Source organism: Lissotriton helveticus, chromosome 7 (genome assembly GCF_964261635.1).
Source record: "Lissotriton helveticus chromosome 7, aLisHel1.1, whole genome shotgun sequence".
In the NCBI taxonomy this organism is placed as follows: domain Eukaryota; kingdom Metazoa; phylum Chordata; class Amphibia; order Caudata; family Salamandridae; genus Lissotriton; species Lissotriton helveticus.
Window position 1 is genome coordinate 531,454,959 of NC_136068.1, and position 26,838 is coordinate 531,481,796.

The 26,838-nt window shown below is 39.6% G+C and overlaps 1 protein-coding gene across 4 annotated transcripts in view; it reads right to left on the reverse strand.

The window, feature by feature from the left end:
* LOC144768719 (up-regulator of cell proliferation-like) overlaps window positions 1–26,838 on the reverse strand; it is a 583,220-nt gene that overhangs the window by 162,527 nt on the left and 393,855 nt on the right. For all 4 annotated transcript variants that reach the window (XM_078652593.1, XM_078652591.1, XM_078652592.1 and 1 more), the window contains one exon: window positions 4,531–4,590. In XM_078652593.1, coding sequence (XP_078508719.1) covers window positions 4,531–4,590 — 60 coding nt within the window. The remainder of the gene's footprint in view (window positions 1–4,530; window positions 4,591–26,838) is intronic.

Genomic DNA, 26,838 nt, shown 5'->3' on the forward strand with positions numbered 1-26,838 from the left:
TGAGGAATCGGCCTGAATTTTTCAGCAACTTTGCCTCGCGGCGCTCCGCTCCTTCCGTGAAAGTTTGGGGGGGATTAGTCAAGTGGGGGCCGAGATAAAAGGGGGGTCCCAAAACGTGTTTTCCCCATGTTAATTTCCATAGGGCGGTCGGTCGCACTTTTAGCTCGAACGGCTGAATGGATTTTCACCAAGCTTGGCAAAATTGTAGGGACTGGTAGCCCGATGTGCTTTTGCTATGTCTCAAGATATGTGCTCGAGAGGATTTTGAGTAATTTAGGTTAAAAAAAATGTATATATCTAGAGCCGCGCCCCGGTACGCGCACCGGGGAGCGCTCCGGGCGCGCCACGCGACTTGCGCACGGGAAGCTGATTGGCTCTCGGGTGTCTGTAAACATTCAAAACAGTCCGGAGCGGCCGCCATCTTGTGTTCGGTAGGACCGAGACACAAGAGGTGGCTAAAAACAAAAGGGGGAAATGACCAAAAGGGGGCAGGGTACACCCCCCCCCATACCCCCTAAGGGTCCCCAATTTTTTTTTTTCGATTTTCGCGGGGGGGGCGCCCGGTACGCGCACCGGGGAGCGTACCGGGGAGCGTACTATGGAGAAAAAAGAATGACGGAGTTTTTAAAAAATGTAGCATTTTTTTTATAAATTGGAGGTAGTTCTGAAAAGAACTTTTTTTTAAATTTTTCTTTTTTTTATACTTTTTTAAAACGATTTTATATTTTTTTAGATTTTTTTCAGGGGAAAAACAAAAACAGGGATTCCAAAACTGCTCAACAGGAGCAAAAAATTGTGAAAAATTAGGGACGGGGAGGGCAGCGGTGTTCCTGTCTCTTTATAGCAATGAGTTCAACGCTCTGCTCCCCATAACAGAGCAGTTCATCACAGTCCACGCATAGAAATTTTATGCCTGCAAAAACCCGCTGCACGTTAGGGACCATTCTTCCACGTGGTGTTCCTGAAGGTGTTGCTCCACCAGTGGAGGTGCTGCTGCCATCTCTTGGTAATTTCCGTGTCAGGTCCCTCACACTCTCCCTGACATAGTTTTTTGGGTGTCTTCTCTGGACATGCCTAATTAAATTGGCATTTCCAAAGCTATATTTTTTATTAGGATTGCCTCTGGATAAAATACTGCCACATATCTTGCAGGTTACCTTAGCAGCATTAACCTTTTTTTTCCCTTCAGGGATGTCAAAAAATTTCCAAATGAAGTGGTCCTTTGTTTTGTGGTGAGGAGGGTCCTCACGCAAAAAACCATCAGAATCACTGCTGGATGACTCCCGTGCAGCCATTGCTGTAGATCAGGAAACTTTGAGAAGCAGATAATGCAAAGAACACCTCTTGCTCTCTCCAAGTACAAAGCAATAGTGAGAGAAATTGGTGGGTTTCTCAATATTTTGAAAAAAAAAAAAATTCTGAACCAATGAAAAGTGGTATTTTAAAGTCACATGGCTTGACGCGCATACGCTACGCGCCCTGGGGCGCGTCGGGGCGCTTACGTTGCGGCGATCGTATGCGATCGCGTGCTTCCGGGTGCGCTTACGCAGTGCGTCATATGACGCATCACGCGGCTACGTGATACGTCACGATGTTGTTTTCGTTCGCGGGAATAGCGCTAACGGGACGCTCCCCGGTACGCGCCCCGGGGCGCGCCGTAACATTGCGCTTACCCGTGCGTTCACCGGTACACGCCCCGGGAGCGCACCAGGCAAAAAATATTTAAAAAAAAAAAATTGCATATTTATACAATATAAAATTCATTATAAAAAATATTATTTCATACCTATAGAGATTTGCTATTAAAAAAACGATGAAATTCACTGAAAAAACCATAGGTTTCACACCAGTTATAGTTAGGAATTAGCATTTAAAAAACCTATTAAATTCACTGAAAAAAACATAGGTTTTACACCAGTTATAGTTAGCTGGGAATTTTACTCGCATAAAACCATTGAAATTCCCACGTTATAGTTAGTTGGACTCACTATAACTTGCGCGTGCAATGCACTGCTGATGACGACACATATTACTTCACTCATGACATGGTCAGTGACATCACTGATGACACCATCCTTGTGACAGATTGACAGACCTCCTTTCACTGTAATGTAACCCTTGAAACACATATTCAAAAATAGAAACTAAAATTTTCAAACAAATGGAGATACCCATACCAGTTACAACCAATTCAGTAATTCCACCATCTATATACACATCCACTCATTCACCAACAGTTCTATGTAGTCACTCATACATATACTCACTCATCATATGTAGTGATACACCTATACATCCTGTTACACACCGACAGTCATCCAAAAGATACTGTCACACATACTCACACATGCAAATAAACTATTAAACATCCATTTATTTGCATATACATTTATACACACACTACCACTTTACTTTTAAGGAAACTTACACATACTTACTCTCTTAAACAATCACTTATAGAAACACATACTAATTTAAAAAGGAACTCTTACAATCCCTCACTCTCACATATACTCACTTATATACATCAATATTCACATATACTAGATTAAAACATATGTAGTTACTGGTAAAGACACTAGTGAGACAGTCATTCACTCACTAACATACACATATACACACTCATCCACCCATACAGTCCTGCACATGTGCTGTATTCAAAACACATACAGAGAGTCAGTCATTCATGCATCTATGTGCTAAGTAATACCCCCACCAAACCATACAAACACTTATACTGATACTAAGAAAAACATCTAATAACCCATATACCTACACATGTAGCTACACACCAACCCATGCAGCCACTTATACACAAAGTGTTACATTAATACATATATTTAAATATTTAAACATTACTCACTAATATTTATTTTTCAGAAAGACACACATTCACTGGATGGTGTCATCAGTGATGTCATGAGTGATGTCACTGACCATGTCATGAGTGATGTAATATGTGACGTCATCAGCAGTGCATAGCACGCGCAAGTTATAGTGAGTCCAACTAACTATAACGTGGGAATTTCAATGGTTTTATGCGAGTAAAATTCCCAGCCAACTATAACTGGTGTAAAACCTATGGTTTTTTCAGTGAATTTAATAGGTTTTTTAAATGCTAATTCCTAACTATAACTGGTGTGAAACCTATGGTTTTTTCAGTGAATATATATATATATATATATATATATATATATATATATATATATATATATATATATATATATACATACACATACATACATACATACAACTTCCTACAACAAGCCTCCAACTCTTCCAGTAACGTTACATGTTCACTTTTCTTCACTTCTGAGGTTAGGGGGTTGTCTGGCTTAATTTCTCTACAGGTGGGAGTCTCACTTCGGATGCATGGGTTCTTCAGACAGTTGAAGGTTTCCAAATAGAGTTCTATGGATCTCCAAGACAGGAAACGGTCCGGAGTCCGATAAGGGTTGCCATGTCGGAGAGTGCTCTCAGAAGCAGAAGTCAAGGCAATTCTCAAAAAAGGGGCCATATGCCATACTACTCCTCATCCTGCTGGCTTCATAAGCAACATTTTTTTGAAGATGCTTTTTCTCTTTTTCCTGTGTGATATAACCCTTCCCGATTACAGATCGTAAACCAGTCAGTGTTTTTTTCACACACACCAGACAACGACTTGGGCCTGAATTTGGCTGATGTACTATTCAGTTGCATCTCAAAACAAGAAGTTGCAAAACTAATAGCTATAATGTGGAGGATATTTTGCAACCTCAAGCGAATGCCTATGAATGCAGGGGTGGAGGCCTGCAAAGCACAGCAGCTTTCCATCTCCCCAATTGCATTGAGTTATTGGAAACATTCTCCTAAAAGCAGCATTAAACATTTTTTTGCATCCTGTTAATGACATCAGGAGAGTTTGGGAGAAGGAGGGCATGAAAAGGTCCTCTGGAACACACTTTGCTCTCCTACCTACAGACCGCTGTTCCCCCCACACATCACTGCCCACACCAATGCTGCTAACCACAATTCCGAAGGTGGAAGGCATCCCACCATTGGTATAGAGCAATCCGAATCGCAAATAGGAGGAGGACGTCCTTGTCAGGAACCATTCTATCTGCGATTTTGACTGCGAGTCAAACTCTTCTATGACTAACAAAGTACCTATAATACATTGCGACACACTATTGTGGTTGCAGGCCTGTGCATTTTTACTCGCTTTGCAACTACAAAAGGGTGTCGTACTCCCCCATTTGTTTTTATATCACTCTAGAAAAGACAGAGATTGGCGAAATACAATTTAAACCAAACTGCTGCACACTTAAGTGCTGAAAGGAAAAAGATAACAGGACTGTGACAAAAGCACAAGCATTATCTAAAACATTTGACAAAGCAATGATCAGGCAAAGGCATTCATGGAATCCACAAAAATGGAATACAGATGTACAAATCAAGGAAAAACTAACAAAACAAAAATTGAATTTGTTTTCTTAACTACAGATGTCCATAAACCAAAACACTTGATGGCAATGGTGAAGACTGTAATACCATTAAGAAGTTCTTCAGTTTCATCAATACACATTTTCACACGTTCCTCAACAATAGAACCTGTAAAGAAAAGACAGAAAACAAATTTCAATAATTAGTATTTCATTATGACATGCTAATAATTACCCCAAATACGTTTTTCTTCTTTCCTATATGATTTAAACTTGTCTATTTGAAGGCCATGCTGCAAATCAATAAGCTTTTAGCTCAACAACAGGTTTGTGACCAGTGTTTTCTTTGGCAGTGTGACTGATACACTACTTAATCACATTTCAAAATTTACAAATGGAGTAGTTCACAAAACAAATACGTAAGGCAAGTGGTATTCTGCAAACCCCCAGAGAATGCTACTATATGAAGGGATGGAGGCTAGGGAGGGACAAGGACCTCCAACCCTGCTGTTTGTATTCTCTGTACAGACCAGACTGAGAACCAGTTTTTGTAGTTCAATTTTTGTATTGCAATTTAGAGGATAGTCAACACTGTTCTGTACCAAAGAGGTTTGCCATTGGAGTAAAATAGAAATATATCCAGGAACAGCAGCATGGAACTTATTAGGCTGCATAGTCCACCTTAATAAACATAAATAAATGAGCTCAGTTTGTCTTAAGGAGGATTATATAAGAATGATTTGAACTACTTACAGGTGTGGAGCCCTAATGTAAACTGTATTTACTAAATGAGTTACAAACAAGATGTAATTTCTGCCACATTGACAAAGAGTAAAAAGTCAGGTTGATAAATAATCTATGAACACCCTTGAACAAACAATGGTCCTAGTCACAAGGGAGGAGGGTGCCAGTACATGTATTAGAATTCAAAGTAAATATGCATGATGGGGAACTTCGGTTACAAACAAGTTAAATGTTTCCTTATCCATCATCTTCTGATCTAGTTAAACAAGAGAATAGAATGCCAATCTTTTATGTATGTGGCATTTCAGTAATGCGAAAATAGAAAAAAGGAAGAGGAGAGCTGTAAAATATCGAAGACAAATATAAAGTTAATGAGTGATTGGAGATGCAGCTGGTTTTGTACATTGTTAATGAATTGTGATGTAGTCTTCAGGTGCATGTTCCACTCTTTCCTAGATTGGAGCAGAGTTGGGACCTTCCTGGTGGACAGTGGCGTAGCAAGAGGAGTGCGGGCCGCTGGGGGTGGCAGGAGTTTTGAAGGCGGCAGCCTCCCCCCGTTCCTACCGGCTGCCGTCGCGGGGGAATAGGTAGCACCCCCTTACATTTGGCCGCTGCAGCAAAAGGCCTAGCTATGCCACTTCTGGTGGATAAAGGGATGTCGTTCCAAATCCGAAATTCCTCCTACCTCGTTTTTTTTTTTTTTTTACACTTCTTATTCTGATGGTCTGTTGAAAACAACCTTAGATGGCGAGCGTGTCTGGAGGAGAAGCAGGTTGTCTGCAAGTTAAGGGAGTTCTGGTCGTTATGGCTTTATAAATGTTACCGCTGGTTTTGAAGATGGTGTGGGCTTTCAAGCGGAGTCAATGAGATGGAAGTGAGCATATTTCTTCAGGCCCTAATGAGACGAGCTACAGCATGTGGGATGCCATTAAGAGATGCCAATGTGGAGTCTGGGATGCCGTGAAGCAAGGTGTTACCTTTGTCTAAAGGCGAAACTACGACACTTTACCAACAATTCTGAAGGTGTTTTTCAGAAGAAATTGTTTCACTTTCTTTAGAAGAGAGAGCTGGTACCAGGCTGTCTTTGTGTTTTTTGCCATGTGATCCTTGAGGGCGAGTGGCTGGTGTCCACAGTGAATTCAAGTGATCAGTTGAAAGTTGGGGTTCGGAGCAGTTAAGGTTCAGGTCACTGAGCCAGGTTTATACTGTTTGTTTATTGATCTTAGCAAATGACAGACATTCTGTCTTGTTTGGGTCTAGCTTCAGGTAGGCACTGGACATCCTGGTATGGGTGATGCACAGGCAGTGTTTGAGGCATTGGATGTATGAGGATACCGTCAAGTAGAGTTGAGTATTGGTGAATCTTAGGGCTATTATCTGTAAGTACATCCCCGAGCAACTCAAAGTAGCGGATGAAGACAGGGGACAGCATTGAGTCCTGGGGGACTCTGGAGGTTATAAGAGATCACCCGTGGATGTACAACAAGGTAGAGAGCCACCTCTTGAAAAGATGGTCGGCAATAAAGAGTACCCTATCACAGCACCAGCTCTAAAAGTCAGAAAACATGCAAAACCATGAACAGTGTTTGAACTGGAATCCTAGTAAATTTCTCTAATAGAAAATGTCCACTTCCGCTAACAGAATGAGGTCAGTGATTACCAAGAAGTGGATTTTTAGCTTTTTGATAACCTGCTAAGGTGCAAGAGACGCCCTATCGGACTATGGTCAGTTGCAGTTATGGAAGTCTATTCATGCATCCCCATGGATAACCAGGAACGGCTACTCTAATGGTGGAGGAGGTTCATCCCACAGCATGCGCCGGCAGACAGTAAATAAAATGACAACACTGTTATTGTCATTTCATTTATGCTCTTTGTCCGAGCCCCGCAATGACTATAGGGTGGGGCAGGATCAGGCATGTCAGGAAGGAATAGAGTCCTCATGTGTGCTTGGCCGGGCGTCCTAACCGGCCAAACACACATGCTCACTTATGTTTCTCCAACTCGACTGTTACATAGCAGGGTTGGAGAAAAGGCATAGGCTTCAATGCACAGTCTGGGCGGCAAACAAAGGCACTCAGACCAATCCTGGCACTGTATGGATTGGGTGTGGAGCTTGTGCCCCAAGGGCTCATCCCCTTTCGGCCCGACGGCAACGAGAGGAGCAGTGAGGCAGCTGTCAGCAGAGCGGCAGGTATTTTTTATTATTTTAACCCCCTCCTCAAACCCCTAACCTCCTCCCGCAGCGACCATAACACTTAAGATAGGCGGCGGCCGCCTCTGCAGTTAACACAACTTGGTTTGAAGTAATAATTCAAACCCCTTTAAACATCTAACATTCTTACGGTCTTACTGCTAGAGAGGATGCATTTAGCTTAAAAGCCAACAAGGGATATTATCAGACTCTTATGGAACTCAAACTATGACATGAAAAATAGAAATACTCCAAAGGATTGTCACGTGGGGATAGGCCCAGTTAGAAACACCACCATTTACATGCTCACGTTTCTGAAGTTGCCTTCTCTTTCAAACACAGTGACTTTTGATATACATTAGCATGCATGACCATGCAGGATAACAGTCTCTGAATCTGCATTACTTACAGTACCCCTTCGTAGGTACACTATCACAAAACCATGACCATTTAGTACAAGTTCACTGTGCAAGTTTCACTATTTTTATTGTCGGGTAGGCAATGAAGCTATTGAACTAGAATAAACAATTTCAGCTTAACTGGGATTTTGACATGGCTACATGGGTGCTGTTTATTATATATAAAGAACCACTTTCTTGTTTAGGCCAGAGGAGCACTCAGCTGACAATGCGAGGTCTCTGCATGCCGGAATTCCAGCTCAGCTGATTCCTCTTTACCTACACAAGGGATGTTCAGCTCTACACCAAGACAGGCAGTCTGATGACACTTACCCACAGGTAATGGGGAGTTAGACTGCCCGACAGGGATTTGTCAAATCACCCACCCAAGGCAAACCTAGGTTAGGGAGCACTAGGTAGCAGTACACTATACACATTGCAGCACAAGTATTTTACTCAAGAATCACAGTGCTTCAATACATATTGAAACTGCAGGTTGTGTGTATCTTTGGGTATGCATGAGAGTCTAAAAGAAAGGGTTCTAGATCTGTTACCACAATTTCCTCGGGGAGTCAGGGTTTCCATGTTCTGAGGTTGCATAATCTATCTGCTACTTGATTAGGTTTGGGGTATAGATAGTGCACTGTGAGCCAGCAAAGCTACAGGCCAAAGTATCCTGAGGTTATGCATATAATCAGTCTAGCACAATTCTGATGTTTATGGTGTCCAACAAGCACAGTTTTTACTAGGAAGTATAAAGCTGTACGACATGGCGTTGCCAACATTCTAACTTAGGTTCTTATTTAATGAATCGTCTGCATAGTTTTCCTTTGTATACTCAAAGACCCCTACTCACCGATTAACCAGAGACGTCGGAAGAGTTAGGGAAAAATCCTGCCCAGATGAATAGGTATCCCCCATGTACTGGCTGTAAGTTGTTCAAGCTTGAACCCTTCATAAGATCACCCCATAGTGGTACCCAGTCTGAATTCCACACATTCTTATGACTAACCCAGCAGCAAGTAACATACCTGAGAACTCTAAAGATGCGGTTACTCAGAAGCTGTAACAGGATCTCACACTTATGGGTGGGAATGTTACCTATATAATTGAGGCTCATGAAGCATTTAGGACAGAGGTATCCTATTCATAGGTTACATTTGCAGCAGCAGACGACCAAACAAAGCTGTTTTAGACTTACACTGCAGCCGACGTTGCAAATAACTATACAGCTTATGAAGTAATAGAAATACCATTAACTTACCAAGAACACAGAAACTGGTTTGAAGGCACCCTGCCACACACTACAGAAGATGTTGTCCCCTTAGCAATGAGGGAGCAAAATGAGCAGACGTAGCCGGTTCCACACCACACCCAAACATACCTAATACGTCAGCAGCACAATTACGAAGATTATATGCGGGTCTAGTTGACAGAGCTGCCGACCCAGTTCATCATGCAAACAATGGCAGTCAATCCTGTGAGGGCTGCTCAAGCTGTACCATAATTGGCTACACCAGGCATTAGTCCACAGACTATCAGTGCTGTTATGAGTAGAATTGTCACCAGACGTTTTGTACTGCACAATAAATGTCAGCTTGAGCCCAACACCACTCACCTTACTCCACTTCACTTACTCCTTCTGTCACTCCCTTTGAACTCTGACATCCTCACTTCTCTTTCTTCACTGTCTCTGATAGCCTTACTTACTCTTCCCTTCACTGTGTCACTGCCCTTCCCTTCCCCTCACTCTTTAACTCACCCACACTCCATCACTTGTCTTTCTTTGCTCCCTCACTCAGTCCCCTTCTCTCACTCTTTCCTTCACTCCCTCTGTGTCCTCACTCCCCTTGTCTCACGCTCATTCGCCATCTCTCTTTTGACTGTGCTATGTCTTCCTTTGCTTGTTCCATGTTTCTCTGTGTGTGTGCCATCTTACCCTCTGTCTGCACAATATATGCATGTGCGTGTGTCATCTTACCCTTTGCTTGCACCATCTCACCCTCTACTTGTTCTATCTCACTCTCTGCCTGCATCATCTTACTCCCTACCTGTGGCATGTGTCCCTCTGCATGTGCCATCTATCTTTCTTGACTCTTAATCTCCTTCCTTCTCTCTTGTATTGTGAAATATACATTGTATGCATTATAATTTATTTGTTTCTTGTGTTTTACAGATATTATATTTAAAAAAAAAATCTTTACTTTTTTTATATCTTAGTGTCTAAGTTTTCATTATTTATAAGGTAAGTATGAGAATCAAAAATAAGTTTGTTATCCCTCTCTTATTGTGACAGAATAACTGCCTCACTCTTTATCAGTCCCTTGCTCCCTCTCTCTCTACATGTGTCTCCCTTACAGTTAATCTTCTTTGCTCTCTCTTTCTACCACTCCTCCTCTTTACCTCAGTCAGTTTCCCTCTTTCTTTATTTTGTTAGGTTTGATCTTATTCTCCTTCCTTCACTCTGTTATCCATTTCTTACCTGTTAGTAAACCTTCATTTATTGGCACTGCACTTCCTCCAGTGCACTTCCTTCTCTCTGTTTCTCACACCTCTTCCCTTTTGTGTTCACTTTTGTTTACACTTCTTTGTTTTGAAAACAGTGCCACAGGCCCTTAAATATTCGTTAGTTACCACCGAATAGTATACGGCCTCAAGGCCCATAGGAATCAATGGCAATTACCGAATCGGTAAATACTGATTCGGTAAAATGACTGAATTATACAAATTCGGTAATTTCAAAATACAAATTACATACATCCCATTTTCCTACTCTTAAATATTGAAGTGGTATGATTTGGGACGCAATGTAGGTAGGCATTTACCGGTCGGTAACGGCTAAATTTGGCCGTTACCGACCGGTAAATGCCTTTTCCTATGTAGGAGGCATTTATTTACAGATTTGGTATTTTTACTGATTCTGTATTTACCGAATCGGTAAAATTACAGAATCGGTAAATACAGACTCGGTAAAAATACCAAATCTGTCAATTCTAATGTAGGTAGCACTGTTGATAGTGCTAGAGGAATCTAAGAATTTGTTATTTACCACTCAATACAATTGGGTGGTAAATAAGGAATTCCTGTGTACATGCAAATCTGTGCATCTGTGCATGTACACCTGTGCCATGTGGCACACATACATTCCCTAAGGGCATGTATGTGTGTCACATTGCACACAAGGCAAAAACAGGGGTGCTACAGGGTGTCAAAGTGACACCCTGTTCCCCCTGGCAGGATTCGGTATTTACTGATTCGGTAATTACCGAATCGGTATTTGCCATTGATTCCTATGGGCTTCAAGGCCCATAGGAATCAATGGCAAATACAGATTCGGTAATTATCGAATCGGTAATTAACTAATTTTACCGAGTCGGTAATTAATTCCGTAAAAATACCTACATCCCCATTGCCAGTTCTTAAATACCGAATCGGTATGATTCGGTATTTAAGAAGTGGTAATCTGGGATTACCTACATCGGGCCCTCGGTATTTATGAGTAGGTAAATCGAGATTACGTACATCTGGCCCATTGAGTTGTAACATATTTATATACATATGTTACATTTCAATGCTTTGGAAGTAGTACAGTATACTATAGGTAAACACCTTATAGGTTTATGCTGTACCACATTCTTATAGTTTTGCACTTTGACATTCACTATGACAAACTTTTACATACAAACATAGAAATTTAGTTCTTTCTTTAACCAGTAGAGGTAGTTCTAAAAAGAACTGGGTTTTTTTGCTTGAAAAACATAGAAAAATGAACTTTTTACACAAAATTATTGTTCAACCGGAACAAACTATGAAATTGAAAGAAAAAAATTATTTGGTGCATCTGTGGTTCCTGTTCTTCTGTAAAATTACTTCAACGGACTGTTGTCCGAAGGCTACTAATTTATTGCAATTAATGCATTGCATCCTTAAATTTTTCAGTTCTGGCTGAATGTTCGCCACCATTGAAGATGGCATTGGTGGTACTCCGGTTCTTGCTCTAGATGTACTAGGAGAAGAGTCCTCTTCCTGAGATCTTTGCACCACAGCTCTACTCCAATTGGTGGGGTGTATATTTTTTACATGGTGTTCCATGGTGTGGGTTCCAAATGAATATTTCTTATTTGGATTTCCTCTTGATAACACTGAGTCACAGATCTTGCAGGTGACCAGTGGTGCATTTACCTTCTTCTGATGTTCTGGAAAGCTGAAAAATTTCCAGACTATGGACTCCTTCTTACTTGGGCGAGGGTCCTCTTCAACAAAGTCTTCATTAGAAGAATGGTCAGACTCTGGATGTTCAGCCATTTGGAAGTATTTTTCTGTAGCTAGGAGCTGTAGAAAAAAGGTGTTGCTTCTCTGAAAGCCAAAGAAGAATGATGAACATGGGAGGGGTTTTTCAACAATTGGAGTAGGAAGTATTATAAACCAATTAAATCTTTTGGTTTAAGGTCACATGGTTGGACGTAAGCTTACGAAGCGCTTACGGGGCGCTTAAGGAGCGCTAACGTCATCTTACGGTGCGTTTACGTAGTACGCACCCTCACGAGATTTATAATTGCTTAGATAAAGTTATATATGGTCTTTAAAAGCTTAAATTAACATGTTCTTTATTATCCCAGATAATGTGTACCTTTACATTGTGCAATGAATACGTTGATATAACGATTTAAAATTTCTAAAACTTTCGGGGGTAAGAGCTCGAAGCTTTCACGGTGCGCGGACGGAGCTCTTACGTTGCGTGCACGTGTGACGTACCCTTGCGAGACTTGTTACTACTTCAAAAAGTAATATACTATTGTTAAAAGTTTAAAAAAACATTTTCTACATTAAAGCAGATATTGTCTACCTTTAAAATGTAGATATTATGTTTAAGAAACTTAAAAAAATTTGTCGGAGTAAGAGCTCAGAGCACTCACTGTGCGCGGACCCTGTAATCATATTAAAAAAAAAAACTTTAAAATAAAAATTAAATATATATATTATATTAAATATATATATTCACTGAAAAAACCATAGGTTTTAAGTCTTACATAGTTAGGTATTAGCATTTAAAAAACCTTGCAAATTCACTGAAAAAACCATAGGTTTCAGGTCATATATAGTTAGGAATTAGCATTTAAAAAACCTTGCAAATTCACTGAAAAAACCATAGGTTTCAAGTCATATATAGTTAGGAATTAGCATTAAAAAAAACATTGAAATTGCTCCTATATAGTTAGTTGTACTAACTATATTTCGCGCACCCGCAATCCACTGCTGATGTCACATATTACATCATTAGTGACATCACTGATGACATCACTGATGACATCTCAATTGACATCACTGATCACATCACTGATGATATCATTCATGTATTAATACGATGCACTTCTTCACACTCTAATATAACCTTTGATACACCCAGTGTTAAACACAGACTACCATTCTTGAAACCATTGACACACCAATACCAGTTACTACATACGCACACACTGATTGCTAGGTCTATACACACATTCAATCATTTACCCATAGAATCACTCATACATACACTCACTCATCAATACAACACTATCATCTGCACTCAAACACCTATACAGACACTCACACACTGCAACTCATCCATGGAGTTACTTACACATCTAGTCAGTCATGCAAAGAATCAATCACACTTTCATTTCCTTAACTATACAGTTATACACACAACACCTTACTTATTCAAACATATACTAACACATACTTACTTTGTTATACAATTACTGATACAAGTACACAATGATCCATACAGCCACTCGCACAAACAGTGGCTCTTATGTATAGTCATTTATATATGCCAGCTACCCACACACACACTCAGTCTCCCATACAAATACTTGGGCAAACAATCAATAACACATATAGCCACTCATATAGCTACTGATCAACACATGCAGTTCCTTACACAACAAAAGACATACTGATGCACACATTCAGACAGTTTAGTCACTAACCCATGCATTCAGTAAGACACATTTAATCACTCACTCATACATTCAGTCATTTACCTACTAAATCTTTCATCCAGACACTTATACATCCACTCATTCTTCAATATGTAAAACATATTTAAACTTAACAGAAACACAGTCACTGGATGATGTCATCAGTGATGTCATCAGTGATGTCACTGACCATGTCATGAATGATGTAATATGTGACATCATCAGCAGTGGATTGCGGGTGCGCGAAATATAGTTAGTACGACTAACTATATAGGAGCAATTTCAATGTTTTTTTTTAATGCAAACTCCTAACTATATATGACCTGAAACCTATGGTTTTTTTCAGTGAATAAATATATATCCATCCAGAATGCCGCGTCTCCACCCAGCGCGCAGAACTTCGCAAAGGAAAGGATAGCACGGACACGGACCAGGTAAGTGCCAGAATTTTATTCGTGCAATATATATATATATATATATATATATATATATATATATATATATATTTGGCAGGAAAATATTACCCAATGAAGGGAAATCATTGCTGGCTTCGATTTGACTACAGGGACCAGGATGCTCTTTGTAGAAGGACACGCCTATGAAGGGTTGGACAATTAAATATGAAGCACCGATATGGCCCTGGTAGTTGAAGCGCTGCCTGACGAGGTGTGCCTGCTCCTCCTCTGAAGAAGACCGAATGTACGGTCGAAATGCATTAGGAAGTAAAACGGAGCAAATTGCAATAAAAATCAGCTGGAACTGACCGCGTTGTGTGTGCGACTCAATTTCTCTTCTGAGAAGGTGTTGGAATAATATGACGGCGTTGTCTTGCCGTGGAACAACGCACCGCCAAACAACGAGCGCCGCATCTGCCCGAAACAGACCGTCGATGAATTCCGCCGTAAGGCATAGGGCAGTGGCTGCCGCCATGGACTGGACCATGGATTGGCCCTAACGATTTCAAAAAAGAATTGGTAGGGAAACGCGGAGCAATTCAATTTGGCAGGAAAATATTACCCATTGAAGGGAAATCATTGCTGGCTTCGATTTGACTACAGGGACCAGGATGCTCTTTGTTGAAGATATAGATATATATATATATATATATATATATATATCTCCAAAGGTTGCCTCTGGATAAAGGACGCACTCTGCGGAAAGGTGAGTTTCTAAACCTTTATTTGCAGAAGGATGCACATCACGGCTCTTTAAACAACAATCCCCTATTCGAATTCGCCATTTCCTGTTTGGCACCCCATGAGGAAGGAGCCTGTGGCTTTGAAACGCGTAGGGGATTGTGGTTTTAAAAGCCGTGATGTGCATCCTTCTGCAAATAAAGGGTTAGAAACTCACCTTTCCGCAGAGTGCGTCCTTTATCCAGAGGCAACCTTGGGAGATATATATATATATATATATATTACCTACTGGCGGTCGCCAGTAGGTATATATAGTTAGGATTTTTTCTCTATGGGATTTTTGAAAATTCTATGTCTAATAACTTTGGCGTTTGTGGACGGAATTGGCTGAAATTTTCTGGAAAATGGAACATTTTGTTTCTGAGCAGCCCCTGGAAATTTGGGGGGGGTTCGTCAAGGGGGGGCCGAGAAAAAAGGGGGGTCCCAAAACGTGTTTTTCCCCATGCAATTTTCCATAGGGCGGTTGGCCTCACTTTTAGCCCGAACGGCTGAATGGATTTCCACGAAACTTGGCAAAATTGTAGGGACTGGTAGCCCGATGTGCCTTTGCTAGGTCTCAATATATGTGCTTCAGTGGATTTTGAGAAATTAACGTTTAAAAAAAGATATATATCTGTAAGCGCGCTCTGGGCAGCGCTCCGGTTCGCGGACTTTACGCGTAACGGAACTTCGCGAAGCGAAGCTGATTGGCTCTCCGGTGTCTGTCAACATTCTAAACAGTCCGGAGCGGCCGCCATCTTGTCTCTCGGTAGGATCGAGAGACAAGAGGAGGCCAAAACAAAGGGGAAAATGACCATAAGGGGGCATAGTAGATCCTCCCTGACCCCCTAGGTTTAATGTGGAGGCTTTAAAAGGGCCCCGCGGGGCAAAAAAAATTTTTGTTTTTTTTGCGTGGGTAGCGCGCGGTTCGCGAACCGGGAAGCGTTCTGGGCAGCGTACTATAAAGAAAAAAGAATGATAGACTTTTCAAATACTGTATGTTAATTGATTGTTGGTTTTGTTGATTATTTTTTAATTTTTTTATTTTTTAAGCAATTATTTATTATTGTGATTCAAAATTTAATAACATTTCTAACATTTAACTAGTTTATGAATTACATATAAAAATTATTAAAGACTCAAACAATTTTTTAATATTACATACAATTTTATTTTTCGGATTGTTTTTCAAAATGTAATAGAACGTCTAGCATTTGACTGTCCGATATGTCCTCTTGTTGAGTGAACATAAGTTCCCACATTTGACCGTCATCATAATGAAGTAAATGATCCACAGATTCTACACATTGAACTAATTCATGGTCCCGTGATTCATCCATGAAATCTGAGTCATCATTGTCCTCAATATCTTTTTCTGTGTTGTTCTCCAGAACAAATTCGAAGGAAACATTCTGCTCACCTTCCATTTTATTGCTGTAATTTGCATAAAAAATAAATATATCAGTAGAGATAGGGCACTGTTGGGTTTAAGTTCAGACAGGTACTTGTGAGTTTATAACAGAGAAGTAATCTATGGGCACTGTATGGTTTCAGGCGTGAAGTAGTACTATTAAAAAGTGCCTGTGAAGAAGCCTAAGTAAATTCATAATTATACCACAGAAACCTAAATCAATCCATAATTATAATAAAGAAGCCTTTCTCAATGTCTAACTCTTACAGAGGGATAGTATATAACTATCTGAAAATGTTTTCAAATTTATAAAATAATATCTCACCTTCCAAAAAGAAGTTTAATTTGTGAGTGAAAATGATCTTGCAATGTAGTTCAGGAAGTAGTAGTCAAAATGGCTGTGTTTCTCTCTCTTCCTTTATATATATTCAGGTACATAGCCAATCAAATGTCAGGTAAAAAAAGTAGAAAATGAAAGTAACATTTTAATTGGTTGTCAATTCCAACACTTCAGATGTGTTTTGTGAAGTAATTTACCTCAGGGTATTTAGAGAGGTCTACAGGCTAAATGGTTAAATGGAATTTCAATCAAATTTGTGAAAATGGTAGGCATTGGTATGTAGTATGAGCTAATCTATATTTGGTGAAATTGTCTCCAGTCGCTTTTCTGTAAACTACTTTCCCACCTTTTTTGATGGTGCGCTTCCCAGGGAGCGACCCGGTACGCGAACTGGTGAGCGCCCCGGTTCGCGAACCTTAAGCGTTACGGGAGTCCACCATTTTGTGTTTCGGTCGAATTAAGATACAAGATGGAGGGCAAATAATGTTCAGAATGGGTAGAAGGGGGCACGGTAGACTTATCTTGACCCCCTAGGTTTTCTGAGGGTGGCTGAGGAGGCACATATGTGCGGAAAAAAAAAACATTTTTTAAAAAATTTAGCGAGGTTAGCTCCCGGTTCGCGTACCGGGAAGCGCCCCAGGGAGCGTACTTTGTTGAAAATTAGTGAAAAAAGTTAGAGTAAAATAATAATTGTGAGTGATCAGATGTAGGGTAGCTCGGAGAAGAGCTTTTGGGTTTATGGTACATTTAGGTACTTATAAGTAGGTACCAATGCACAGTCTTAAATTCAGAATGAAAATTCTGTTGCCCTCATCTGAGAAGTGAACTCCATCTCCTCTGTAGATATCTTGCATGTAGTAACGCAAGTTATTGTTGTACAGGGAGCCCATTCCATGGTCTCTCATGTAAGCTGAAACAGATTTGTTTACATGCTTCCTCGACTTCTCAATTTGTGGACAAAATTGGTTTGACCACCTCCATTTCTGTCTTTGACATATATTTGAATATACCAAGGCAGTCTGAGGAAAAAGTGCCATCAATTGCTCAAAGGTGTCCTTTAAAAGCATTTCCAGACCTACCCCAGTCAAAGTGCCCAAATCATTACCTCCACAGTGCACAATTAACAGGTCAGGTTTTGGCAAATGCATAAAGGTTTTCACCAATGGTATCAATTGGTGACATTTTAATCCTCTGTGGCCAAACCACTTAATTTCCACATCTTGTAAATTGAGGTTAGGTAAATTCCTGTTCTCAGCATACCTCTGAGCCCAATAGATGTAACTATGTCCAACAATCCAGACAGAAAACATGGTGAGAGAAGGTTCTCCTGCAGTCAGATGAAGTGTGGCAATGAAATGGCAGTTGAAAAAATAAGAGTTTAAAATGAAAAAAACTGTGGAGTTTCTGTGTTAATGAAGCAGTAACAGTGATTGGTGGATTTTGATTGCTGAAAACAGAAAGTTAGGGTGCATGGATGAGTTGTTTGAAAGATGTATTTTGAGTGGTCAAGAAAAAATCATTAAATGAAAGAATGCACTGGATATGAGGTGCACTGAGAGTTCAGAGTTCAATTGCAACATTGTTGTGTGAACTTGCAAACACCAGAAGTCTTCCAAGAGGTGGTTGCCATGCAGAAAAGGCATGAAATGGCAGAGGGGGGAAGGGTTTTCATTTGAAAAAAAGTGAGGGAAGAGTTTTGATTGGGTGACATGAGAGATATGTGTGAAGAATTACAGCATTTCTGTGCTTTTGATAGCTGCAGACTCTGGAGTGCATACCTTTTGCTCTGCTGAAGAGAAATTGGTGTGTTTCTGAGACTGTTTTGAAACTCAAAGTATTTGCTAAGGTGAGAAAAGATTTCTTTAATTTAGATAGAGAATAGTGTGCTTTAAGGAGAAAATTATGAAGAAAGTTGTGTTCTTCAAATGTTGCTTTGTCTCAAGTGTTTTACAAATAGATTTTGTTTCTTTGAGAAAATGTAATTGGAGAAAATGTGAAGTATTAGTACTGACAGGGTGTTATTGTGCATAGGAGCTGTGGAGTCTTTTCAAATTAGGATTTGAAAATCGTTTTTGAGGAAAATGAATGGTTATAATATTTATGACAAGGACATAATGGTGTATGCTTCATTATAAGGCAATTGAGTGTCTCTGATGTTATTTTTCCCATTTTAATGTAAGACCTTTCTCTGTGGAGCATATTGCTTGTAAATATGCTCCCACCTGTGCATGGCAAATTTAGATTTTGAATGATTGTGTTACATAGCTATGTTAAAAGTGACCCAACCATGCTGCAAAGGCAATCAAAAAACGCTTTCATGTGTCTTAAGGACATTTTAAGTCATTTCCCCCCGGGTGCAGTGTTTTCAAATTATGACTTGAAAATCGTTTTTGACGTAAAGGAATGTTGTTAAAATTTATGTGCGCCATATGCCCCCAAATTTCTTTTTCAGGGGTGCAGCAGGGTGTTCTTGAGACACCCCTGCACCTTTGGAAAAATTCCTAATGTGCGATGAGCTAATTGCTAATCGCAAATTGCACCTTCATTCCTATGGGCCTCCTGGCCCATGGAAATGAATGGGTAATTTGCAATTAGCAATTTGCTCATTGCAAATTAGGAATGGTAAAGAATCGCTATTTATTCCTTAAAATTCGCTATTTTGGAAATGCAAAATAGTTTGATGATACATATGGCGGTTCATCTCTAACAAGATAAGAAGCTTAGGGATACATTTATGATGACTGGCGCAATGAAGTGGACATCACTTACTTCATTGGTAGAGCTTTACATGTATTATCTCCTCTGTATTCTTCTTCAAGCGTAACTTTCATCTGCAATCCTGAGTAGGCCTCACCTTAAACAAACCTCTGGATAGGGCACACCTTATCGTCATCCTGAATTAATCATTTAAAATGCAAGGGACAGATTTATGATAGGTGTATGCCTCTTTTGCGCCACTGTGCGTCACTTTTGTGATGCAGCGGCGGTGCAAAAGATTTGCTATGAGGCGACAAAATTACAAATTGATGCATTTAGGCAGATGTGTCATGGTGTAAAAAACACCGTGCCACATGAAACTGATGCAGCAGTGATGCAAAAGATGCACCATGTTGCAAGACAGGCCTCACTTGGGGCCATATGTATGAAGCTAATTAGCATTTGCAAAGGTCGAAGTTCTGTGAATTTTGGCCTTTGCGAATGCTAATTAGACAAATGGTATGTATCAAACAAGTTTGATGCAAAATAAGGAATAGCAAAATTTGCTATTCTTTATTTTGCGATTGCACTGAAGGATTTGCAAATTTTGTGATTTCTTAAATGCAATGTATCAAACAAAAAATATGCAAAAAATGCCATTAAGGATTTGCAAATTACCACCAACTTCTAGTTGGTGGTAATTTGCGAATTCTTTTCAAAAAGCTTCTTTTCCAAAAAACAAAGGTGCCATATGACGCCCATACATGCCCTTAGGGCATGTATGTGCGCCATATGCCCCCAAATTTCTTTTTGAGGGGTGCAGCAGGCTTTTCTTGAGACACCCCTGCACCCTTGGAAAAATTCCTAATTTGCGATGAGCTAATTGCTAATCGCAAATTGCACCTTCATTCCTATGGGCCTCCTGGCCCATGGAAATGAATGGGTAATTTGCAATTAGCAATTTGCTCATTGCAAATTAGGAATGGTAAAGAATCGCTATTTATTCCTTAAAATTCGCTATTTAGGAAATGCAAAATAGTTTGATGATACATATGGCGGTTCATCTGTAACAAGATAAGAAGCTTAGGGATACATTTATGATGACTGGCGCAATGAAGTGGACATTACTTACTTCATTGGTAGGCCTTTACATGTATTATCTCCTCTGTATTCTTCATCAAGCGTAACTTTAATCTGCAATCCTGAGTAGGCCTCACCTTAAACAAACCTCTGGATAGGCCACACCTTATCGTCATCCTGAATTAATCATTTAAAATGCTAGGGCCAGATTTATGATAGGTGTATGCCTCTTTTGCGCCACTAACAAAACACTGCCCACGGGGAAATGACTTAAAATGTCCTTAAGACACATGAAAGTGTTTTTTTTAAGCCTTTGCAACTTTTTTGGGTCACTTTTAACATGGCTATGTAACTCAAACAGTCAAAAATCTAAATTTACCATGCACAGGTGGGAGCATATTTACAAGGAATGTGCTCCACGGGGAAAGGTATTTTAATGTAATATGGGAAAAATGACATCAGAGACACTGAAATGCCTTATAAAGAAGCATACACCATTATGTCCTTGTCATAAATTTACAAACCATTCCTTTTCCCTAAAAACGATTTTCAAATCATAATTTGAAAACACTGTACATGGGGAAATGACTTAAAATGTCATTAATTCAAAATTTGCTATTCCTTATTTTGCGATTGCATTGAAGGATTTGCAAATTTTGCGATTCCTTAAATGCAATGTATCAAACAAAAAATATGCAAAAAATGCCATTAAGGATTTGCAAATTACCACCAACTTCTAGTTGGTGGTAATTTGCGAATTCTTTTCAAAAAGCTTTTTTTCCAAAAAACAAAAGGTGACATATGACGCCCATACATGCCCTTAGGGCATGTATGTGCGCCATATGCCCCCAAATTTCTTTTTCAGGGGTGCAGCAGGGTGTTCTTGAGACACCCCTGCACCCTTGGAAAAATTCCTAATTTGCAATGAGCTAATTGCTAATCGCAAATTGCACCTTCATTCCTATGGGCCTCCTGGCCCATGCAAATGAATGGGTAATTTGCAATTAGCAATTTGCTCATTGCAAATTAGGAATGGTAAAGAATCGCTATTTATTCCTTAAAATTCGCTATTTAGGAAATGCAAAATAGTTTGATGATACATATGGCGGTTCATCTGTAACAAGATAAGAAGCTTAGGGATACATTTATGATGACTGGAGCAATGAAGTGGACATTACTTACTTCATTGGTAGGCCTTTACATGTATTATCTCCTCTGTATTCTTCATCAAGCGTAACTTTAATCTGCAATCCTGAGTAGGCCTCACCTTAAACAAACCTCTGGATAGGCCACACCTTATCGTCATCCTGAATTAATCATTTAAAATGCTAGGGACAGATTTATGATAGGTGTATGCCTCTTTTGCGCCACTGTGCGTCACTTTTGTGATGCAGCGGTGGTGCAAAAGATTTGGTATGAGGCGACAAAATTACAAATTGATGCATTTAGGCAGATGTGTCATGGTGTAAAAAAAACGTGCCACATGAAACCGATGCAGCAGTGATGCAAAAGATGCACCATGTTGCAAGACAGGCCTCACTTGGGGCCATATGTATCAAGCTAATTACCATTCGGAAAGGTCAAAATTCTGCGAATTTCGGCCTTTGCGAATGCTAATTAGACAAATGGTATGTATCAAACAAGTTTGATGCAAAATAAGGAATAGCAAAATTTGCTATTACTTATTTTGCGAATGCACTGAAGGATTTGCACATTTTGCGATTCCTTAAATGCAATGTATCAAACAAAAAATATGCAAAAAATGCCATTAAGGATTTGCAAACTACCACCAACTTCTAGTTGGTGGTAATTTGCGAATTCTTTTCAAAAAGCTTTTTTTCCAAAAAACAAAAGGTGCCATATGACGCCCATACATGCCCTTAGGGCATGTATGTGCGCCATATGCCCCCAAATTTCTTTTTCAGGGGTGCAGCAGGGTGTTCTTGAGACACCCCTGCACCTTTGGAAAAATTCCTAATTTGTGATGAGCTAATTGCTAATCGCAAATTGCACCTTCATTCCTATGGGCCTCCTGGCCCATGGAAATGAATGGGTAATTTGCAATTAGCAATTTGCTCATCGCAAATTAGGAATGGTAAAGAATCGCTATTTATCCCTTAAAATTCGCTATTTAGGAAATGCAAAATAGTTTGATGATACATATGGCGGTTCATCTCTAACAAGATAAGAAGCTTAGGGATAGATTTATGATGACTGGCGCATCACCAGGGATGTGCCAGTCATCCTGCGCCACTGTTCCGCCACCCATGGTGTGCTGCATTTACAATGCGGCGCAGCATGGGGCAAAAATGGCACAGATGCGTGACGCATCTGCGCCGTAAAGGTGGCGCATTGCTGGAGTTGTATCGCAAGTGCGATGCAGCTCCAGCAAGGCTCAGGGGTGCCCCATCTCCACAATGTTGTGTCAAGACCTATGCCTGCTTAAAGCAGGCGCAGGGTTTTGACGCAGCTTTTTCCTATCTGATTGTAAATGCGGCACACCATGGGTGGCAGAGCAGTGGTGCACGTTAACTGGTGCATGCCTGGGGATGTGCCATTTAACATAAATCTGCCCCTTTACATTTAAGTATGTGCAGGGGACACAGAGTCGGTGAGGCTTATCCAAGGTTAAGAAGAGATGAGTCCTGTTCACTGAAAAATTAGACATAGGCTTCACCTGCTCAGCATCGCTGGACATGGCTAAATAATAGCTGCAAAATGTTACTCTTGTTAAACAATTTTACTATTATAATCTCTGAGATTTGTCTCTTACTCTGCAACATCTCATTGTTGTTATCTTTCTTTAAAGATAAAGACAACATCAACATGAGCGACAATCAGCAATCAGTTGATTTCGACCTCATCATTGAACTCGTAATTGAAACATCAGTGGATGTTGATCCCTTGGATGATTTAAATCCTGAGGATGAAGAAGAACGTGATGAGGATGCAGATTTGTCCGAATTATATGACATAGGGTGGGAAGCTGACCTGCTTGAGCCTATGGAACGATAAACATTTATTTTTAAAATTTACAATAAATGAAAAGTAAAAATGTAAACTGTTTAATTTTAAATTAAACACACCTTCAAAAACAGGTTATGTGTAGTGTCTTCAATAAAATATTAAAATATGCTCATAAAATTAGATCAGATTCACATATAAAACAGGACAGGTAAATGAAGAAGAATTCCATTTCTTTTCTGCTATTTCTGTATTCTAAATTTGCCAAAGCACTAAAAAATATATGTAAAAATGTTAAGTAGTGTGTTAAGTTTTTGTTGAATGTTATTGATTTACTGTTTGGTAATAGTGGTTAATAACATTTTTTATTATATTTTACCACAGATTCAACTGCAGATAATTTCAAATTTTGAGAATGCCAACTAAGGAGAGAATGAGAAAGGCTACAAAACGTCAAAGACAGCAGGTCCATCATTTACAGCAGCAGTCCTCTACAAAAAAAAATCGTCAAGTCACCAAGAAAGCACCGGGTAAGAGTACAAAAACATTCATGAGAAATATTTGTAGTAAAAAAAATATTACTACAGAAAATGTTTCAGTCCAGAAAAAGAGAAGCAATTCAAACGGAAAGGAAAGGCCAATCAAAAATGTTACTGCTAGAGCAAGAGATAACTCTGTGCATGATAGTAGAAGGAAACAACAGTTTAGGGACATTCGTAAAGGAATGTTCCGCAACAGGATAATTGGCAATTTGTTAAAAAATATTAAGAAAGGTCAACAGAAAGTACTTTTTTATAAGAGAAAAAAAAAAGTTGAGAAAGTTATTGATCAGGCATTTGAAATTAAACGTAAGTTATTTATTTTGATAATCAATAGAATTAGGAAGCTAAACAAGGCAATTTATGATTTCAAAAGAAATAGTAGATGGAAGAGAATAGTTAATCGTAGTAATTTTTGTGAAGTTTTTTCTGGAGAATGGATGCATAGTTCAAGCTGTGAGGCATTTTTTAATGAGGAGAGTTATTTCCAGGATAATGATTTGGTGCATGCAGTTGACACCAGTGGTCGTGCTTATGAAGTGAAAGATGGTTGTCCAGTTGAAAAAGAAAAACTTGTGACAACAGAGGCAGAAGAGGTGTTAGGTAATGAAGTTTTAGGAAGACGTGCTAAGGGTCCTGTGTACACCTGGAAGTGTAGTAGTATTTGCAGTGTGCGACAGGATTCCATCAATTTGCTTTGTGATTTTGTACGGTCATTTAATAAGAAAAGTTTGAAGCAGAAAATGAGATTGTTGCAAGAATTAGATCCTTGCAGAGTGAGAGAAGTGACAGGTTTGCATGGTCATTCACTGGCTTGTCTTTCCAGGAGAGTATGCCAGAGTGTTTTTCATCATTTCAGGATGCTAGCAGTGCATCATAATAAAGTGAGGAAATTAGTTAGAATGTTGTATTATGCTAAGAGTCCAGCAATTATGCTTAAACAATTATGCGCTGCTCTTTTGCATGGTTCTGAAATAGATGTGAAGAATATATGTGAAGAAATTGAGTTTTGTTACTTTGGAAGTAAAGAGGAGAATGTTGAAATTGACCAAGAAGAAGCGGGTAATGTGGAAGATAGTGTACAGGTTTCCAGTACAGATAATTTCCAGAGGGAAATTGCGACGTTTCAGGTCAAATCAAGTGAGAGGCCAAATTTCACTTGTGTGTGTTGTCGACGCACTTATTATAAGAATCAGACTAAGTTAGTGGATTTATATGCAAAAAGTGAAAGGGAAAATAATAGTGAATGGAAGGATTTCGCAACATACTTGATGGCAGAAAATTGTTTTGATTTGGGATTGGATCAACGTGTGTGTACTTATTGTTGTTGCAAATTAAATCAAAACCAGATGCCTGCTAGAGCAGTTCATAATAATCTGGAATTGGTTGAGATTCCTTCTGAATTGAAGGATTTAAATACTTATGAATCTATTTTGATTCAAAGTATCCATCCCTTTCAGGCTATTGTAAGAATGGAGCCAAAGACAGGGAAATTGCCTCCATCAGATTTACAGAGAGGATTAAAGGGAAGAGTTGTTTATTTGCCTCTCGATTTGAATAAAAACATTAACACAATTGGAGTAGAAAAAGTGGAAGAGGAACCTCTGGTTATCTTAGTTAATGGGGTTCCGACAAAGAATAAGAAAATATGGCAAGATTTAGTGGATGTTAGGAAAGTCAAAAAGGCAACATTGTATTTGAAAAAAAATAATAAATACTATAAGAATGTATATGTTGCAGAAGAGGAAGTAAGTGAGGAAGAGGATAGCGATTTGTGTGCTGGTCAAATTGAGAAAGTAGAACCCTCTACTAGTGAAGAAATATATGAACATTATAGTGTTCATCCTTTGCATTCCAAGGAAGTCATGGGGAATGCTATTGAGTTGTTTCAAATGAAACAAGCCAAAGGGAGTCCCATTAGTGTTTGGGAGGAAAGTTTGGAAGCTCGGTGTTTCCCACAGCTTTTTCCAACAGGTCAGGGAGGAAGATATGATGAGCGACCTCATCAAATTCCTGCTTCTGAATACCGGACTTTGCGATTGTATGCAGGAGATGCTAGGTTTCGACAATGCATTCCCTATTTGTTTCATCTCCTGTTTGAAAGCGATCTGTCTGGACTGTCATATGCAGTGAACCACATCTTGAAAAGTGGTATACACATGCAAAACATCTCGGCAAGTGACTTTATGGATAAAGTCAATGTCCAAGACAGTATTTTGGATTCTCACCTGATTAATCTCATGGCGTGTCAGCGTGGTACTAATGAGTACTGGTACCGTCGTCATGGTGATTTAAAATGTATGCTGAGGAACTTAGGAACTCCCACATGGTTCCTCACTCTGAGCTGTGCCGAGTATGGCTGGGAAGACTTACTTGAATTTCTACGAGAGGCAAATGCTAACGTAGAAAACATCGAATTCAAGACACCCGGAGAACTGTGCTCTTTGGATCCAGTCAATGTATGTAGGTACTTCAATCATAGATTTGAAGCTATGATGTCTTTCATCATGAATAAGAAGAATCCACCTCTTGGAGAGGTGTTGGATTTCTTCTGGAGAAAAGAGTACCAAGCAAGAGGTGCTCCTCACATACATATGTTGCTGTGGATCAAGGATGCACCTAAATTTGGAACGGATCCAGAAGACTCAGTGATGAGTTTTATACAAGAGTATTCTACGTGTGCTGTTCCAAACGCAAAGGAGAAGAAAAGCCTAAGAGAAAAAGTTCTGCGTTTCCAAAGCCATCGATGTGGAAAGTACTGTCGTCGTAAATTCCGAAACAAGGACAAGTTCTACACCAAATGTCGTTTCGGCTTTCCACGACCGGTGATTTCTAAAGGAAGAGTAAACAGTTTGATGTCTTCGCTGCGACATAATGTGATGAAGAAATCACCTAAAAACACATACAATTTG